We start from the raw sequence: 20199 nt of genomic DNA, 5'->3' as shown, positions 1-20199 counted from the left end.
TAAAGAGCTGGCCAGTTTTGTGATGACCTGGAACTTGGAAAATGTAGTGTCTAATCCACACTTGGCCATCAACTTGTTGTGTGACCTTACATAATTCATTGCCCCTCTTTGGGCCTCAGTGTTTGTACTTGTAAACTATATTTCCTAGAATGGGTTCCAGCGAGACACTCTGACAAAAGGGATCCATTTGGGGAACACGATGTACTGTGTCCCTGCTTGGAGAGTCAGGAAGCACATTTATCGTTTAAAGGTCCTGAGAAGTCCTGCAGCAAAGCAATAGGCTTGGTTTTGTTTAGCTTGGGGAGTCTGTTGAGCGTACTGAGCACAGAACCCTTTGCTTAAGGCTGCTGACCTCATCCATGCTTTGGGAAATGGTAGCCTAGTGGGTCTCTGTGAACGCTGGTGATGTTAGAGAACCCGAGAACCTCCCAGATCCCAGCTCTGGGCACCTGGATTCCAAGACTCTAGGACCAGGACCCTCCTGGATCTGCTGTTCTCCCAGGCCTTCTCTGAGGGGCAGGCTGCATCAGTGGCACTTCCTCTAAGTGCAGGCTAGAAGGATCCCACAGCCCTAAAGGACTCCACATGGATTCACTCCCAGTGCCCCCACCCACAGCAGGGGCCGCCTGGAACCCAGAGCCAGCTGGCCTTCAGCAACCCAGCAGAGACCCAGGAGGGACAGAGCCAAGAGGGGTCAATCTGCAGCCAGAAGTGCTGAGTTCCCTGCCTGCTGTGGCCCCAGCGGTCCTCACCCAGGGTCAGGGCTGAAACCTGGCAAGTTGGAGATCCCAGAACCCTTGGGCTGAGTTCTGAGGAAGGCAGCCCATTGCCAAGGGCACTGCACAGGCTCGGGTAGACTCCGGGCTGTATCACTCCCCTTGCAACCTTGAGCAAGTCACTTAACCTCTCCTTTCCCACCCACCTCCCAGTGTTAACTGAGGGCTTAAATCAGACAATGTGCATCACACGCTCTGGCCCAGGGCTGATGTTCTGTGCTCAGAGATGGAAGCTACTACAATTACCACTTTGGTGGTCTTTTCCTACCTGGAATTGCCTAGTCAAGGCCAAAGGCTGTCACCTGACATTCAGGGCCCCTCAGAGCCTGGCCTCCCAGCTCTCTCCAGGCTCCACTTCTCATCCTGACATCCAGCCACAACAGGTTCCTGACTTCTCTGAAAGGAACTGTCCTGCCACCATGCCTTTGCCCAGGCTTTTCCTGATGCCAGGAAAGCCTTTCCTCCTGCTTCTGCACATGAATGAATAAATGAACTTGATCTACTTGTGGAAGAAATATCTACTAAGCACCAACTCTTCCCAGTCTCATTTGGTAATGAACATGACATAGATTCTCAACTCAAGGAGTGCCTAGTCTAATGGCTGGATAAAGCTATCAACAGTTATAAATCAATGACCCAGCTGTTCTAGCTCCTGGCTTGGCCCCAGGAAGAGCAGCACAAGCTTTGGACACCAGCTGTGTGACCTAGGTAAGTTACCCAACCTCTCTGAGCCTCACAATCCTCATCTGTTATAAAGAAATGATAAGGCCAGTTGAGGTGGCTCACACCTATAATCTCAGCATTTCAGGAGGCCAAGGGGGCAGATCATCTGAAGTCAGGAGTTTGACACCAGCCTGGTTAACGTGGTGAAACCTTGTCTCTACTAAAAAAATACAAAAATTAGCTGGGTGTGGTGGTGCATGCCTGTAATGCCAGCTGCTTAGGAGGCCGAGACAGGAGAATTGCTTTAAACCAGGGAGTCAGAGGTTACAGTGAGCTGAGATGGCGTTACTGCATTCCAGCCTGGGTGACAGAGTGAGACTCGTCTCAATAAAATAAAACAGAAATAGGAATAATTACTACTTCAAGAGGCTATAAGGCTGGGGGTTGTTGCTTATGTCCATGATCCCAGCTGCTCTGGAGGCCAAAGTAGGAGGATCCTTTCAGGCCAGGAGTTCAAGACCACCCTGGGCAACATAGTGAGAGCCCCTGTCTCTAAGAAAAAATTTAAAAATTAGCTGGGTTCTGTGGTATACGCCTGTAGCCCCAGCTACTTGGGAGGATCGCTTGAGCCCAGGGGTTTGAGGTTACAGAGAACTGATTGCACCACTGCACTCCAGCCTAGGTGACACAGTGAAACCCTGTCTACTGGAAAAAAAAAAAAAAGAAAAAAAGGCTATGGTGAGACTCAAATTAAATAGCAGAATGTATGCAAAGTGTTTAAAATATTCCTAGATGAAGCGAAGTCCCCCGCTTTTTGCCTAGCAAGTGTTGGACCAGAGGGAGTGAGAAGACATGGGTTCTCACTCAAGCTCTGTCCTCTATGAGCTGTGCAAACTTGGGCAAATTGTTGTCCCTCTCTGGGCATCAACTACAATGTGGGGAGCTCTCGGAGTCTTGCCAAGGCTGAATGATATGTGCTACAATAAGTACTCAACAGGCTTCTTCACTTCTTCCTGTCTCTCAGGCTCTGCCATGCCCCACCCACCCTATAACCCCCAAAGATAGAAACCTTCCTAGAGACCCAGAAAGCAGGGCCTGGTGTCTGTGGTTAGGGTGGCGTGTCTCACCCCGTGTAAGATCAGCTGCAGTGTCCAGGGCAGTCTCCCCTCCCTGCTACCCCCTAAACTATAAGCCAGGAAATGTTTGGTGTGTAGATGCCGGCATCTGGCACGGGGTGGGCCACACAGCAGCCCTCAGATGCGGTTTCTTGACCTAACTGGAACTGCTCTGGCCTACCCTGGCCTCGCCCTCTTGGGGAACCTGTGGCTGAACCCTGCTGTACTTCCTGGGTGGGCTCCGACCACGTAAAGGCAAATGTCATCACCTCGGTGCACTTTCGGTTGTCACAGTCCCTCCACCTCCACCCAGCAGACGCTGTCCCTGTGTGCAGTGCGGTGGCGGTGGTGGAGTAACAGCCCCCTGTGGGCACAGCCTTCCCAGCTGGCACAGCCTCTCACTTCACACCTCAGAGGGTGTCCGGGAGGGGTTGATCATCTCTCCTTCAGGGGCTGTGCTTGTCCAGCACCCCCCAGCAGGCCCTGCCATCCTTCTTGGTGAGGCTGTCAGTCCCTATGGGCACTGTGGTCACTTCTCTCCGGGTCCCCACTCTGCTTTGCTTTGGGCGATCCCCACCCAGCCTGTCTGAGCCTGTTCTGCCGCTCACCCTCGCCCAACTCTCCACCCCCTCCATCTGAGCCAGCTTCCTCCCTTTACAAACATGGGTGACAGCACATCATTGCGTGGTCCAGCAGCAGGCACATCACACATGTGGGAGTTCAGGCCACCAAGGCAGCCTCCCGTGTCTCTCCCTGGGCTCCTGCTTAAGCCACGGGGTAGGACGATGGGGGCTGAGCCTCTTCCCGGGGAGCAGGGCGCAGACAGCTTGTGAGTGCTGGGTGCCACAGCTCTCAGGGAAGGGAGGTGGTGCTCCCAGTGCCCGGGTCTCCTTAGCTGGGACCCTGGGGTGAGCCCCGGAGCCATCCTGGGTCTCAGTCTCTACATCCTCCCCAGAAGGCTGAGGGAGAAGGTGCTGTCAGAGAACCTTCCAGACAAGGCTCAGACTCCCCAGGTGGCCAGAGGGTAAACGAGAAGCCAATCCAGAGGCCCTGGTGGGCACAAGGCAGTGTGGAGGCTCAGGGCCCGCCGTGGAGGCTGAGACTGGGACGGGAGCAGCCAGCCATGTGTGCCAGGGAGGCCACCCGCCCACCAGGGCTGCAGGCAGGGATCGGAGGCGGGAGGCAGCAGATTCCACTCCCGAGGAGAGCCATGCGGTCATCTGGTAATTAGTGGTAATGACCGTTTCCAAATAAATCCCCCTTGGGGAGGTAATCAAGGATTAGGAAGGGAGGTGGGGGAGTTCTCCTTGTGGACATCTCGCTCGCTTCACTCCAACAGACCCCTAATTGGAAACATTTCAGTCTATCTGGGGGTGGGGGCCTGGGGGAGAGGGTGGAAGAAAGGACAGGAGGGAACGCAGAGTTCACAGGCGAGGCCCAATCTCAGGGCCCTACCGGGGTGGCGAGGCCTCCTCTCATTCAGGAGTCGGGGGCCTTGCTAGGACTGGCTGGGGCAGGGACCTGGGTTCAAGCCTGGCTCAGTGTTTTCAAATGAGAAGGACGACATGGGTGGCAGCACATGAGACCTTGGGCAAGTCACTGTCCTTTGCTTTGCCTCAGTTTCCCCATCCATACTGCTCAATGTCCAAGAACAATGCAGGCTCTGACACTGGTAACACAAGCTGTCAAATGACTTCACTGAGGTGTTTTCCTGTGGTGCCAGCAGCCCCACCATCAGGCTGCTCTAGGGGACCTGGCCAAGGTAAAGCACCTTCCAAGAAGGGCTTCCCTCCTGGACCTGCCCTTCACAGCTCTCCCTCTAGGCACAGGGGTCAGGTCACATGAGGAATTCTAGGCCAGAGACCAGGCAGCTGGGTTCAGGCTCCTTTACATGCCCTGGGCCCCAAGGCCCCTCACCACCCACAGGGCTGAGTGGCATCGCCAACCTATTTCCAGGTGAGGCTTCAGCAGAGCTGGGCTCAGAGGGCCTCAGAAGGCGCCCCCAGCAGCACCACCCAGACTGTAGCCTGGCAGCTGCCCACCCAGGGGGAGAGATGGGGTGAGGTCAACAGGTGGCCATGGGAGAGACCCTGATGCCCACATCTTTGCTTCTGGGATGAGGAGGATGCTGGTCAGAGCTGCGGGCTGGCTTAGGGGCTCAGTCTTGCTCTAGAATCCCCGTGTCTCTGTATCTGTGGACCCTGCTGACCACGAGGTGGGAGAGCAATGGAGTTGAGGAGACCCTGTTCTCCCAGCCAGACCTTTGTCCCTCCCCTGCCCGTGTCCCTTTGGGCTCTCCTGGGCCCCACTGCATCCTAGTGCCCATGTGGCAGGGAGGATGGAGCAGGAACCCGGGCTCCAGGCCACCCAGGCAAGCCCCACCTCGCCCCAGGCTTCCGTCCACTCCCCTGGGGCGGCCTTGGAGAACCTCTCCCTCCATGACTCCCCAATTAACTCCTCAATTAGCTCCAGGTCCAGGAACCAGGGTGAGGTCTAGGAACCTCAGAAGTGCCCCTTCCTCACCAGCCACCCCAGCTTGGGGCTGCAGCTGGCCGTCCGGGAAGAAGCCTCTGGGGCCCCACAGCCTGAGAGTCCTCCCGTTCGCCCTAGGTTTTGTCCCAGGGCTCCAGAGTGAAGAGGGACCAGTCCAGCCCTTGTCCCCACTGTACAGATGGAGAAATGGAGGTTGGTGAAGGGCCTGGAGCCTGCAGATCCAGTCCTGCCTGGAAATGACACTGATTCCCTTCACACCTGACTGCCCAGACCTCAGAGATGGAAGCCTGTCCCCTTGGCCTCACACATGCTGACCCACCTGTGCAGTACACCTTGTGAAGAAGGGCCCAAACCGGCCTTGGTCTGACACTTCCCAACCAAGAAGCCAAAGGGCAGCTGCCACAGTGTCACCAACTCCCACTAGGTAAGTGGGGAAACTGAAGCCCAGAAATGCAGGGCTTGCCCAGATCTGTGCACAGCCAATCAGAGCCAGAGCCACGCTAGACCCCCAGGCCTCCCACATCCCGAGGTAGGGCTCCTTCTGCCCCTATCTTAGAGCTGAGGAAACCGAGGCTCAGAGAAGCTGAAGCGATTGACCTGCAGAACTCAGGCTGGGCCTCCCACTCCCAGTCTGACGCTCCTTCCACCCTATTCTGCAGCGCCATGGCCCTTCTAGAGCCTCCCGGCCCCACCTCCGTGGGAGCAGCAGATGTGGGACTGCCCAGAGAAGGGGGTGGCCTTTATGGGTGTTCCCAGCCACCCTGGGCCTTTCCTCTCACCTGCAGCCCCTGCCCCCCGTGGTTCACAGGAGGGTGGGACTCTCCTCGAACCCTTCCCTATCCAGGGCAGCCAAGAAGTGGGGACAGCCCAGACCTGGGACCCCGAATATTTGTGGGGCAGGGAGCCTTCCGGTGCCGGGCCTGGGAGGAGGTAAGGAGGAAAGGGTCTCCAGGTTATTTCAGGTGCCTCCATGAGCAGCCATGTTCCTATCCCCTCTCCCCAGCCCCAGCCCACCAGCTCAGCCTGCATCCCAGGCGCCCCCCAGGTGAGCATTCCAGGCCACTCAGCCACACTGGGGTTCAGTTCCTGTGCCAAGTGCCCATTTCATCTCCAGCTCACTCTCCAGAGCTCAGGCCAGTGGAGGCTGCTGGGTGAGTCGCCAGCTTTCCAGGCTCACTGAGCACATCCCTGCTCCCAGCCGTGCTGGGGCTCCCTGTGCCCAACAGGCCACAGAGCCAGGTAGCTTAACTCAAACCCTGCCTCCACTACCTCCGAGCTGTGACACTCTGCTAGGTAGAGTCCCCCATGCCTCTGTTTTCTCTTCTATGCAATGGAGGTAATAGCAGCACCCACCTAACGGTAGTTGGCACATTTAAATGGAACAACATACATAAAGCACTTAGAACAGTGCCTGGCATATAGCAAGGCTGTGTGCGTAGACATATACATACATATACATACATCTATCCACAGGGCCTACACACCTGTCTGTATGTACACATACACACATGTACACACAGATAACTGTTATTCTTAAGCTCCACCCCTTCTCCCTCTTCTCCCTCTATCTTAAACTCTAGCAAGCCTTTAACCTCTCTTGCTAGACTATCACCTTCTCGCCGGAGTGCAGTATGATCTAAATTCAACGACCCAAGCTCTCAGCAGCCTCTGGGGCAGTTAGGAGTAGGCTCTTGTGGTGCCTGGTTTCTCCAGGTCTCCCCACACGCACTGTTCGGCCTCCAGGCTTTTGCTCGTGCTGTGCCTCCTGCTTGGGATACTTGCTTTGCATTCCGTCTCTGACCACCCAGATCCTTCTGTTCTTCCAATCCTGGCCCCGGCACCTCCCTTAGGTAGAACTGACCATGCCTCCTCTGGGCTGGGGTGCCCCCTCTGCTAGGACACAGGCCACAGTCCACTTTGTATGTCTATGTATCCATCTCCCCCAAGAGGCTGGGGGCTTCTTTAGGCCACACAATGAGTCGTACCAATGTCTGTGGCAGCCTAACTCTGCCGTGGGGACAGAGGACACCCCACCACATGCCAGCATGGGGACTTGCGTGCATCATGCCCTCCGTGGGGCCTCAGTGTTCCCACTGTGGAGCAGAGACGATGGCAGTGACCCCACAGCACTCTCAGGGGCGGCAAATGCCACCCAAGCCCAGTGCAAGGCCTCTGATGCTCCTGGTGCCCTTCAGCCAATCCTCTCCTTCCCTGGACCTTAGTATCCTTATCTGTAAAACGGTGGCCGTGGAGGAGAGAGCTTGGACTCACTAATCGGAGGCCCCTGCCAGCTGGAACAGTGCTGGGCACCCCACCACAAAGGGAAGGTGGCTGGTTTCTCACAGAACTCCTCAGGGGCAGCTGGGAAGAGCTAGTGCCCAGGGCCAGGAGATCACTGAGACCAGGTTTCTTATAAACAAGAAAGGCATGAAGACATGGTCCCCCTCTTGAATCAGCCATTAATCAATAACTTGGCCCCAGAAGGGGCAGGGCCAGTGACCTCCAGACTGTTTGCTGGCGGCGCAGCCATTATCGCCCTGTCTTCCAACTAATTCGCAAACCCTCTGCAGGGCCCTCCCCAGCCCCCTCAACCTGTCCCCTGCTGTCTTATCTGCAGGCTCCCTGCCCGGCCCGAACTCCAGACCCTTGTCCCTTCCTGGACTTGCCCTCTGAGGGAGCCCCTCTGCTCACAGCGCCTTCCTCTCCACTGCCCGCACCAGCCAATCCCGGGCAGCGCTTCAGTCACTAGGGGTACAGCCCCGGGAAAGCTTCCCGACGTCTCAAATCTGCGTCCCCACCAGGTGGGCTTCCTTCCTCTAGCCCCCCAGAACCCCGCTCTGGTTTCTCCTCGGGCACTCGGACACTTGTGGAGTTATTTACAGCCTGGGCTTATCTCTCTCAGCTTAGAGGGCAGCCCCTCCAGGAAGGGGCTGGCGTTGACTCCTCTCCTGACCACCCCTGGCCCCCCGAGAGGGCACTCCCTTGTGCTCGGCACCGAGCCTCCCGCTCCCTCCTCCCGCTGCGTGAAGAATTTCTATCTAAATGAGTGCCCTGCACATGTGTGCAGCGGCATCTGACGGCTTCTGAGGTCCTTTCAGGAGCCTTTTATCTGATTTGAATGAGGTGAAGAGTCGCACCCTCCGGCGACAGAGGACACGGAGGCTCCAAGCAGTAGAGTGACACCGCCCCAAGGTCACCCAGGTGGAGGGGCCAGGAGTGTCTCTGCGGAACTCCCGCTAGGGTCAAGGACACTGACTGACTAGGAACCCTCCTGGGCTGGCCCCTCTGGATTGCGCCCCCTCATCAGGATGTCGTTTTCCTTCGCCCCTGCGGAGGTGGCCAGCAATTCCGCGGCCTTTGCGCCACCGTTAGCTGCACGGCACCGGGAGCTTCCATCGCCGTCCACGCCTGTCTCGCTCCCTCTTCGCAAGCCCCCAGGAGGCAGGGACGACATTTTACAGAGGAGGAAACGGAGGTTTACGGATGACTTGCCCACGACCGCCAAGCCAGCTTGGGATCCCGGGTCTCGGCTCGCTCGCCCCATACAAGGAACCCCGTAACGCTCCCCGCCGCCCCAGTCCCGGGCCTGTGCGCTTGGACGCGGGTTCCCCCTACTCACAGCCACTTGATGCCATAGCACACGCCGGTCTGGAGCGCCAGGGCGAAGAGCAGCGCCTCGCAGACCTGCGGCCGCGCCCTCATCGTCGCGCGGCGGGCGCGCCCGGGGTCACACCCAGGAGGAGCCGCGCCGAAGTCCGCCTGCTCGGCCGCCGCTGGTCCTGCACACCGCCTGCAAGCCGGGGAGTGCAGAGACTGCGGGTTAAGGAGGCGCGCGGGCGGGGGAGGCGTTTTATTCAAATTACAAAGGAGGGGTCGGGGCCCCGGGAGGCCGAGCGCGGCGGGCGTCCCCTCCCGCCCCGCCCTGCCTGGGGATGGGTCCCGCGCCTGGCTCGAATTAGGCGCGGCCGAAGGCGTGTCCGCCAGCGCGGCCCCGAGCCCCAACGCACCCTCCGGCCCCTCCAGCCCGGGCAGCCGGAAGGAGGGACAGGAGGCGGCAGAGTCGGAGACCCCCGGAGAGCGGACCGACGCAGCGAAAGGGAGAGGGACGCTCAGAGGACAAAGCTGAGAGCCAGGGAGGCAGAGGGGAACCGGACAGATGCAGACCTGGGGTGGAAAGGAGAGGAATCCGGAGTCCGGGCGAGGCAGCAGAGTCGGGGTCCCGGAGCTGGGCTTATCCCGGCAACATGGATTATTAGTTATTAGGGCCTCGGCAATTCTCCTTCCCAACTGTGCCTCAGTTTACCTCCTCGGTACGCTGGAGCAATTCGGGCACAATTCAGCTTTTATAAAGAACATTCCCTAACACAATCGCATCTGCTCCTCCCAGCACCCGGTGAGATCGGCACTATCACTGCCCCATCTCACAGATAAGGAAACAGGCGCAGAGGTGGGGTTGTTCAACTACGGAGCGGCAAGCCGGGTGTCCGGCGAGATCAGGAAGTGGGGCTTGCTCCAGACCCCGCTTTCTCGGTGTGGGAAGGGGAGGATGGGAAACGGGATGGTAGAGTTCTTCGTACAGTGAGGATTCCGAGTCTCCAAATCCGTCTTTAGCCTCCCCACTTGGAGGGTGGGGGTGAGGCGTGCGAGCCGGGGCTGGGCGGCCCCGCCTCAGCGCAGCGGGGAAGCTCAAGGGGCTGGCGCGGTGTTGCCTCTGGCCTCCAGGCGGCGCCCTCGGGCCGTGGAGGAGCAGGGGCCCCGCCCGCCAGCAGCCCGCGGAGCGGCTTTCTCCGCTTTTTTTCTCCTTCACTTCATTCTCACCTCATTAACTCCCTTCCCAGCTTCTCCCAAATTTACCAACACCTGGCGTTCGCCCGGAGTCAGAAACAGCCCCCAGCCCCTCTCTCCTCGGGAGGAGCAGAGACAAAGAAATTCCTTTCTAAGGGTTTGGGGAGTTGGAAAAGGAGGTGCCCACCGTAGCGGGGGCGCTGGGGCGGAACAGGGGCGTTCTCATCTGGCTCTGTGAGCTTGGGCAAGCCCTGAGCCACCCCAGCCTCGGTGTCCCCTTCTATAAGAACGAGGAGCGGGGTTTCGCCGTGCGTCCTTCGAGGTCCCCGCCTCCCTGCAGCCTGCGGGGCTCAGCGCACCTCTGCTGTTTGCACCGCGACGCCACCTGCGTGGCGCGTTCCTGCGCCTGGGCCGTCAGCGCGCACAGAGGGGAAGCCCCACGGTTTTCCGGAGCCTGCTGGCAAAACCCACAGGATGACGAGTTGAAGCCTGGATCGCACGGTTCTTTTCCTCCGCACAGCCCCGCGGCTGGCGCCCAGCTCAGGAGCGCCTGTGACAAACGTGCACTCAAGGCTGGTGTTCCTAGCGGGGTTCTCGGTGTAACCGAGCCCCGTCCTCCCACCCAGCCTGTATCCAAACTCTTTGTCTAGTCGTGCAAGTTTCCCGCACTTCTCAAAACAAGAAAAATATGCGTTGGATATGGAGGGGGCGGGATATCAAAACTCCAGTCGCCATCTTTCCCCCTCCTAAAATGCGCCCCCCTCAAGGCACCCGTCATTCTTGGGTGGGGCGGGGGCAGGGGCTGCACGAGGACGGAGGGGCGCCGACTCACAGCAGGGGATCCATATCCAGCCTAGTCTCACACGGAGAGGAGCCGCCGCCTAGGTCGCACAGAGGACGGGGACCCAGGCCTCCTGCCCCTCCCGCCTCTTTCGGAGCAGCCTCGGCTGTCCCAGGCCTCTGCCTTCGCCGCCCCAGCTCGTGGCGCGGGGAGGCAGCGCCTGGCCCGAGCCTCTGGGTCCTGACGGACTGTTGCTGTCCCTTGTAGGAACGCCCGGGACAGCCGCGCGGGCCGCGGGGTCACCCTCCGCCTGAGAGCGCGGGTCAGGGTGCACTCGCCTCCCGAAGCCCCCAGTCCGCCAGGGGGCGCTAAGCCGGGGCTCGAGGAGGGGATCGCGGCTGCCTCCCCGGTCGCGGGCTGGGGGCAAGTGTCCTGGGCCCCCGCATCCTCGTCTGGGGATGGGATGAGGTGTCCAGCGAGTGCCCCCTGGGTCCTGGTTGTTCTACAGGACACTTGCGGTGGGCCGCCCTGACCTGCCCGACCCCTTGCTTGGGGCCTTGCGCGTAGCGGGCCCCACCAGGCGCAGAGCCTTTGGAGAGCGATCGGTCCCCTCCTCGAAGCTGATCCGAGCTACCCTGCCTGCAGCGGGCCCGGGAAGGCGGCCGCCTGGGGCTGGGCACAGGCGGGCACTGCGAGCGCGGCACTGCAGTCCCGAGCCACTAACAGGTGGTCGTAGGCCTGGGCTGTGGAGGGCTCTGGAAAGCCCGCCGCTGGGACCAGGCCACGCCGGCAGGGACTTGCGGGACCTTCCCTACTCCGACGCTCTGCGGGCACCGCGAGCCGGGGTCGATTGTCCGCGAGGCGTGCAAGGTCCGCACTGGCAGGTTCCGAAGCCTCCAGCCGCGCAGCTCACGGAGCCGACCCCGCCAACCAGGGACACCGAGCGACGGCTTCAAGGTTACCCGCGGGGCGGCGCGAGGCCGGGCTGGCCACCCGACTTTGACCCAAGCCTCGAGGCTTTGGAGAGACGCCTGCTCGGCTGCGGACGCGGCGCCAGGTCACCCGGGAAACGGGTTGTTTTGGAAGTGGGAATCGTGGGTGGGGGCACTCGGGATCCCTCCCACTAACCCCCTGGAGCCGGACCCTGAGCGCCCAGGGCCGTGAGGGACACCGAGGCACTTCAGCCCCAGGGGTGGGAGGCGTGGAGTTCGTGCGCGAGCTCAGCCAGATGTTCGGGGCGGTTCCAGATGTGCCGTGGGGCCGGCGACAGGACTCTCCTCCTCCCCAGCCCCAGCCTGGAGCTCAGGTCAGTAAACAAACTCTGTCCTCCTCTCCCCTCGCCGCCTTTGGGACCCGTTCTCAAAGCTAGGCGTTCGCCCCCATCCTCAATCTGCTAGGTGCTGCCGCATTTCTCTGCCTTTTGCCATCCTCTCCCAAACACACCCCCACCCCCACCACTACACAAACCCTCTGCCGCGGGATCCAGCTGTCCCACCCTGGAGGTGGCTCTGGCAGGACCTCGTCGGAGGGCAGACTGGGAAGGTGGGGGTCGGCTGGGGTGCGGGGGAAGGAGATGGAGACGGGCCGGGAAAGTTTAAAGAGGGCCGCAGGAACTGCACAATCCACCCCTGTCCCAAGTCCCCCTAAAGCCCGCGTCGCCGGGCTCCCGCGGCCGCGCTCCGCAAGGGGGAACTCTTCGGAGTGCTGGGAGAAGAGGTATGGAGGAGCGCTTGGTGTGCTTACCCGGGAGTGGGTGCCCTAGGGGGTCGTGGCGGGTGCGAGAAGCGTCGTCTCCCTCGGACTGGGGCGCTCCGAGCCCTAGCGCGTCCCTGCTGAGCGGCTGCCCGTTGCCCGCGACCACTGCTCACCTTCCAGGGCGCTCGCCAGGCGTGTCCTGCGTGCCCGGGTGCCCCGGCCTGCCTAGGGAGCGGCTAGCGCGGTTTCCAGCGGGCCCGGGGGCACTCTGGCTGGGCGAGCGGCGAAGGCGCCCTCTTCTGAAGCGGCGCGAGAAGGACGCCAGGGATCTTGGCAAGCGGTGGCTCAGGACCCGCGCGGACTCAGGTGCGGACTCGGGCGCGGACTCCGGCTGCCCTCGGCTGCGCTCAGCTCCCGGGGCCTGCGCTCGCCGCTCGCCGCTCGCCCGAGCTCTCCTCCTAGCCGGGCGAGATCTCTGGCGCGGGCCTCCGAAACTGCTTTATAAGGCCCCGGCGGCCGCTTTGATCCGCCCACGTCAGCGCGCCGCAGCCCCACCGGGTGGCCCTGGCCGCGCACGGGGGACGGGGGCGGGGTCCCCGCGGACGCCACTGACCTGCGGCGCTCGCCGCTCCAGAGAACTTCGCACTCTGTCGAGTTACAAAGGGGGACTCGTTCATTACAGCTGGTGTTTACTAAGCATGCGTGCTGCGTGCCTGGTACACGCGTGGAGCCCGGGTAAGGCCCTTCTAGAATCGTCGCAGCAACCAGGCAAGGAGCCTCAACCCGCCAGAGGGAAGTCAGACTTGGGTCTCAGTCATGGAGCCGGCATCCTTAGCTGTTGGTCCCGCAGCGTGATTGCTATAGGCGTCGGAGTTCCCGAAACTTGCCTTTGCGTCCTAGTCCTGGCCGTCTCTTCAAGCCTCTGGTTCCAGTCGTGGAAAACCAATCAACGATCCTGCAGGAGAAAGAGACACGAGGACTTGGCGCTGCAAAGCCCGCTGCTGTAAACCTTAGGTGTGGAGCCGGGCAGCTTTCCAGCCACTGGGGTGACTGCGGGGGAGTGTTCTGGACACACGGAAGCGGGAGCAGAGGAGGACCGGGTTGCGGAAGCCAAAGGGGCCTAGAGAGGCGCCTCCTGCACGGCATAGCCCAGGCGTGTGTTGCTTCTGGGTCCGCTTCTCCCCTCACTTGGCCTTCCCTGACCAGACCAGCTGCTAACCCCGCGGCGCCACTATGATTTTCAACTGCCCATCGGGTGCTGTGGGTTCATTCGTGTCTCCCCCTCCTTCTAGGGACCTCAATCCCGGGACATTCTCAAGGATAACTAGTTCATTAGCAGAAAGGGAAATGGAAACTTAGTGAGGACACGGAGCCTGTCTCAGTTCCCCCCAAAATGCCTGACATTCTTTTCCCCATTTCTTGCAGCTGCAGATGAAATGGCACTCCTAGGCTGCCCCACACCCAGCCACAGCTACCTCCACGTACAACAGGAACATCTGGGCCCACAGTGCCCACAGCAGCCTCCCAGCCACACTGGTACTCCCACACAGCCAGTCTTCACATATCGGCTGGGGCATATCACCCCACAGATGGTTACTGAGACACTTGGGAGATACCGGAACACATCATCTGCCCTCACACAGGGTAGCACAGAGGTGCGAAATGGCCACACACACACGTCATGAAGGGAGGCAGCACACAGACCACCTGTGCCCAAAGAGTTCATGGACAAACATTCATGAGCTTCCATGCACACACAGCTCCCAAGTGTACAATGCCAAACATATACTCCTGCATACAATCACAGGAATAGCCTTTGGAACATATGCTGGGCCACCCCCATATCTTATCCCAGACCATTGGGGCAATCCAATCAAAAAAGCGGTGGAGGTCAGGTGTGGTGGCTTACACCTGTAATCCCAGAACTTTGGGAGGCCGAGGTGGGTGGATCATAAGGTCAGGAGTTTAAGACCAGCCTGGCCAACATGGTGAAACCCTGTCTCTACTAAAGATACAAAAAAATTAGCCGGGCATGGCAGCAGGCACCTGTAATCTCAGCTACTCTGGAGGCTGAGGCAAGAGAATCACTTGAACCTGGGAAGTGGAGGTTGCAGTAAGCCGAGATTGTGTCATTGCCCTCCAGCCTGGGCGACTGAGTGAGATTCCATCTCAAAAAAAAAAAAAAAGAAAGAAAAGAAAAAAACATGGAAAGACAATGGGGCTTGGGGCATTGAGGAAGGGGAGAAGACAAGGGCTATTTCACCTAAGAAGTGGGGGGGCGGGGGACAAAGGCCTCTGGGGGCCCAAGATTGTCCTTAGCTCCCCTGCCACAGGCCCTCTGGCCACCTCAGAACCATTCCAGGTGGCCTCTGTCTGATTGGGATGCACACCCCTCTGCTCATTTAAGAGGCTCAGTCAGTTGCCTCCAAACATTTGTAGAGTCCTCCTGCCAGAAATCTCCTCTGGCTCCCTGCTAGAGTAGAAATGGAAGCAATCTGGAGTCACACGAACTTGGATTCCAGTACAGATTTTGCCCAATTTTATTTTTAGCTGTGTAACCTTGAGCAAATTGCTTAAATTCCCCAAGACTTAGTTTTCTCACCCACAAAATTGGAATAATACAATCTCATGGAACCCTCTACTTCTCCGAGATCAGGATTAGTATTCCCATTTCACAGATGTGGAAGCTGAGGCTCAAAAGGGAGTTGATATTTGAACCCAGCTCTCTCTGGCTCACTGTCCACTACCACTGGTGGCCCCCAGTGAACAGATGGAGGAAGGATAGTGACTTTCCATTGTCTTGTGGGGAGTTGAGCGAAGCCGTGAGAACATCACAGACTCCTGAAGCCAGCCCTGCCCCCTCCTGCTGCCCAGCTACTCAGCTGTGTCCTGTGGATCAGGACCCAGGCATCAGCCAGTGCTCGAAACCTGCCTGGGGGTGGGAGTAGGGGGAGAGCTATAAGAAGTCATGCCAAAAGCTTGCATTGAAAGTCAAGGGAGACTTGGGGTGAAGGTCTGCCCCTCCCTGCACCCAAGCCTCCCTATTTGTATAACAGGCAGTACTTGAGAATAATTTTGTTTTCATCCTTAGAACCAACTGACCTTCCCTGCTTCCCTTCTCTTCTACTTCCCTCTGTCCAGTCCTCCTCATGAGCCACTGTCTATCAGGCCTGTGCTGGCCACCTGGGCTGCAGGCTTCTCTTCAGCGGGGATGAGGCCCCATGCCCCTGGCTGTGGACGTGGATGTGAATATATTTTTCTTCTCAATCAGCCCAGGCGATTCTGTGATCTGATCTCCCAGAAATGCTGGGGGCTTCCTGTCAGCTGGCTTCTCAGCCCCTGCCTGACTGCCATTCGCCAGGGGCACATCCCTTTCCCTCCACCCCCATCCCTGCACCCGCCCTGCCCAGGGAGGCACCCAGGCTGAAAGGACGTGGAGGTGAGGGAGGACACAGTTCCGTTTGCCATGCTGACCTCTAGTGACCCCTCTGCTCACCTCAGCTTCCTTTCCTTGAGGCCAAAGCCTTGATGGAGGTGGTGAGGGGCAGTCACCTGTTTCCAGGGGCCCCAGATGGGGGTGCAAGGGAACTGATTACAGTCCTGAGCCCCATCACTAGTTTGCTGTGTGATGGCAGGTAGTTATTTTGCTGTGTCTGAGCCCCAGTCGCCCATCTGTAAGTGAAGGATTGAACAATATAACCTCTAAGGGCCACCCACATATCTTGGGGCTCCTGACCTAAGGATGCTGTGTGACCACAGCCCCAGATATACCCCAAAGCCTTCTCTGTCTTCCCTAAGCCTGTATCCCTACTCAGACCTCATCACTTTATCCCTCCCACAACAACGAAGGCTGGTCCGGAGAAAGCTGAAACCAGCCAGTAAAGAGAAGGGTCAAGATCACCCACTCTGGGCCATGACTTCGTGGTGTGTGAAGGGAGACGTGGCGGGGCCCCACTCAGCTCACTGCTGTCACCTCACCAAGGGGATAAAAAGAGAGTGACAGCTAGGCATGGTGGCTCACGCCTGTAATCCCAGCATTTTGAGAGGCCAAGGTGGGTGGCTCACTTGAGGTCAGGAGTTTAAGACCAGCCTGGCCAACATGGTAAAGCCCCATCTCTACTAAAAGTACAAAAATTAGCCAGGTGTGGTGGCACACACCTGTAGTCTCAGCTACTTGGGAGACTGAGGCAAGAGAATCGCTTGAACCTGAGAAGCAGAGGTTACAGTGAGCCAAGATGGCACCACTGCATAGCCTGGGTGACAGAGCGAGACTCTGTCTCAAAAAAAAAAAAAAAAAAAAAAAAAACAAAGGAAGAAAGAAACAAAGAGTGACAGTGTTTTGCTCCACTTTTGCTGCACACAGTCTCTGTGACATCATCCACAAGCACACGCCCCTCCCTCCCGTGTCTGCAGGTTGCCTGGGGTCTCGTGGATCCCAGGCTCCAAGTCGGGTTTGGACCTGCTCCATAGATCACTCCTTCTAGCCTGGAACCAGCAGTCCCTGGGCCATGCTCTTCTCACCACCAAGTCACCTGTGCCATAGGACCAGCCATGAATGGGAATGAAGGAAACCCACAGGTAGTCCCCCTCTCCCGATCCCAGGCCACCTGGTGGATGCTGGCTTCCCAGAGCCATTTTTTGAGATCCCTCATCCTGGTCCTAGACACATCTTAGCGGAGGGCAGGGCAGGGCAGGGGCTGTCCTCACCATTTCCCATCCTCACTGGTTACAATGACACTAAAGGGCACTGTTTCCAGCACCAGGGTGCTTTTAGAAAGGCCTCTCTGAGAAGACACATGAACAGGAGGTCTGAGCAGAGTAGCCCAGCCCAGCTGTTTCTGGCACCCCCTGTGAGGCCAGATCTTCCAGGCAAGGATGGGGCGAGGGGACCAAATCGCAGCAGGCCTGTCATCAGAGCACCTGGGCCTGGCCGTCAGACTCACCTCCTCCACTTACCCACCAAGGGACTCTGGGGAAGTCACTCAGCCTCTGGGATCCTTAGTTTCATCATCTGCAAAACAGGGAAGCTACAAAACCACCGCTTCTCAGTGTTACTGAGAAAAAAAAACAGTAAAAGATGTCATACTGGTTGAACGAGCACCTACTGTGTGCCAGGCAGTTTCTGTGCCTGTGGACAAGAGAGGCACTTCTCTGCAGATGGACGCACTGCCAGGCCTGGCTGGTCATTCATGTGAGGGCTCTCTGTCGGGTGGTGGGCCTGGCTGCAAACCCCGGGTCTGTGGCTGCTGGAACCTCTGCCCTCTGCCCAGGGTAGGGTATGTCCTCCTCCTCCTCCTCCTCCTCCATTCTGTCAGGGGAGGTATTGTTGTTTTATAGGGCTCAGGGAGCAGGCCTGGGGGAGAGACGGGAGGCGTCTTTCCTGGGTGCACATAACAAAATGCCACCCGTCATGTCTGCTCAGGGCGTCACATCTGAAAGGCTGCTTTCAACTCTCAATTGTTGAATCATGGTGGTGGCTGCTCAGGAGACAATGTTTGAGTTTCTCAGGCCTCTTTCAGCTCCAGGAGAGAAGAAACCCAACCCCAACCAGCTTCAACATGAGAAACTGACTGGCTCCCACAGGAGAAACTGGGGTGGCTAGTGGCCCTACTGCACTCAGGAGGGCTCAGGGCTGGCGCCGGGGCCCTGGGCCCCTGGGGACGCTATGCCGTCTCAAACTCACTTCTTCCTGCTCTCTTTGAACTCACCTGGGCCTCATTTCTACCCATTGGGATGTGGCCACCAACAGCCTCAGTTAGAAATTCCAGTCAAATGAGACCTCTGCCTCCTTGGGCCTCTGAATCAGTCCCAGGGAAGGCAGCCGAACCTTGCTTGGTTCATGCGCTCTCCCTTTGATTGACATCTGTTATTGCCACAGGAAAGGGGCTCTGGGCATGGCTGGGAGAAGCGCCTGTCACCAGAAGAGGAAGCATGGGAAGCAGTGGGCCATTTGTGTCTGGACAGTAGTGTCTTCTACGGCTGGGCTTCTGCTTCTCTGGTATGTGTAGAAGTCAGCGACTCTGCACCTAGGAGAAGAGAGGAGGCATTGTCTGAGTGTCACCCAACACATACACACACACACACACACACACTCTCTCTCTCTCTCTCTCTCTCTCACACACACACACACACACACACACACACACAGTCAGAGACCTACCATGCTCAGTGTCCCCACTGTCCACACAGAGAAACTGATGAGAGAAGGGAACAATTTGTCGCACATCACTTGGTGAGTGGTGCAGAGACAGAAATCAGGTCTCCTGACATCTAGGCATAAGCCATGCGGTCACTTGTCACTGGTTCTGAACCCTTTCTGAGCAGGCCAGTGAGGCAGCTTTTTAGTGGCACCAATTTCTCCCAGCCCAGAACATAAAGACCCTTTGGAATGTGACTCCATGCAAAGGCGAAGGCTCTGTCCGCACCCCTCCATCTGGGCTGACCTCCTGGCTTACTGGACTAGTAGATGTGGCCTGAGTTCTGCTGCCCAGGACTCGGGGCCTTACAGCGTCTGCCTTCACCTGGTTGGGGGCCCAGCCGAGCTGCAAGGTCAGAAGCCCAGGCTGGGGCAGAGAGAGGCCTTGCTGTCTCGGCTGGCCCATCAGTCAAATGCAGCCGCACGAGCGAGCCCAGCAAAGTCAGCAGAGCTGCTGGGGCAGCCCACAGAAGCAGGAGAATCAATCATGGCTTTAAGCTACTAAACCTTGACATGGTTTATCATGTAGCAATAGAGACAAGAAGCAGCCAGGCTTAAAGCATAAAAAAGCTAAAAAAAAAAAAAAAAGCAATTATTTGTCTAATGTCATTCAGAATCTTAGAATCTTACAGTTGGGCCACCCCCTCTCATAACCCTGAGGTTCTAGACACCAGAGCCCTTGTAACGCCTCCACTGATCTGGGGGCGGCAAATGGCCAGTGATGGCTCTGTCATCTGCTGCTGTGTCCCCAGTACTACACCAGGGCTGGACAAACAGTAATTGCTCCAAAGTTGCCAAATGCATGGAAGAATGTGACCCAGCCTCTGTTTGCATACCCGCAGGGATGGGAGCTCACTCCCTCCAGGATGATGTCTTCCATTACGAATGGCTCTGTCTGAAAGAAGATTCTCCTCCATCTAGAGAAGAGACCTTTGACTCCCTCAGGGGTCCTGGCTATCTTCCTAGGGTCCCCACTTCTATAGGACAGCCTTGGGCACATCACAACGGTCTCCAGCATTACAAAAGAGCACAACCTCACTTAATAACAAGTATTTTTAGGTATATGGTGTCCCCAGCCACAGACATAACCCTAAGGGAAGTGCTTCCACCAGGCCCTGAAACAAGCATGGGCTCTGGATCACACAGTTCACGGTTCAACTCCAATACAACTTCTGCTTGGCCTTGGAAAGGATGCTTCATGTCTCTGAGCCTCAGTGTTCTCACCTGAAAAATAGGAGAAGTGAAATTTACTGCCTGTGTTGCTGTGGGGCTTAAAGGGTGATGATGTATGTAAAATGCTCAGCACGTAATCGGTCCTTGATAAAGGTTAGTTCCTTTTCTGCCAGGTACATAAACAGTTCCAGATGGAGAGCTCATCTGTACTTAACGTTCATGTCTATATAAATAATGTGCAGGTGGGAGAGGAATTGTCAGGTGGCCGGGGAAGGGGGAGGGTGTTCCCCGCAGGGGAGCAGCATAAGCAGAGACAAGAAGAAGTTTGCTTTCAGAGAAGGGTAAGTGAGTGGTTCAGTGCTGCTGGCACAAAGAGCATCAGGAGGGAGAATAATGGGAGAGGAAGCCAGGTCCATGCCACGGGGGGCCTTCAGTGCTGGGCTAGAGAGCTTGGGCTTTGCCAAGGGAGACATGGAGGCAGTCTGAAGAAGGTAGGGTAAGGTCAGGTGTGGGATTCAAGTC

The 20199-nt window shown here is 57.9% G+C and overlaps 2 protein-coding genes across 5 annotated transcripts in view; one reads left to right on the top strand and one right to left on the bottom strand.

Moving 5' to 3' along the window:
- The window catches only part of WNT11 (Wnt family member 11), a 23721-nt gene extending 11194 nt beyond the window's left edge, over positions 1-12527 (bottom strand). Inside the window, exons 1-2 of one of the 4 annotated variants that reach the window (XM_039471386.2) lie at positions 12482-12527; positions 8667-8837 (exon numbers count right to left, since the gene is read on the bottom strand). In XM_039471386.2, coding sequence (XP_039327320.1) covers positions 8667-8749 — 83 coding nt within the window. In that variant the 5' untranslated portion in view covers positions 8750-8837; positions 12482-12527. Of the gene's footprint in view, positions 1-8666; positions 8842-9211; positions 10945-12356; positions 12438-12481 lie in introns of those variants that run through there. The other 3 variants (XM_003923487.4, XM_074400907.1, XM_074400908.1) reach the window with 3 other exon arrangements.
- LOC104650655 (uncharacterized) lies at positions 10961-20199 on the top strand. Its single transcript, XM_074400909.1, has 2 exons — positions 10961-11670; positions 11861-20199. The coding sequence occupies exon 2, from the start codon at positions 12332-12334 to the stop codon at positions 13313-13315; it is 984 nt and encodes a 327-aa protein (XP_074257010.1). The 5' UTR covers positions 10961-11670; positions 11861-12331; the 3' UTR covers positions 13316-20199.

The sequence above is a fragment of the Saimiri boliviensis genome, chromosome 6 (genome assembly GCF_048565385.1).
Source record: "Saimiri boliviensis isolate mSaiBol1 chromosome 6, mSaiBol1.pri, whole genome shotgun sequence".
In the NCBI taxonomy this organism is placed as follows: domain Eukaryota; kingdom Metazoa; phylum Chordata; class Mammalia; order Primates; family Cebidae; genus Saimiri; species Saimiri boliviensis.
This window is presented reverse-complemented; position numbering and strand designations above follow the sequence as displayed.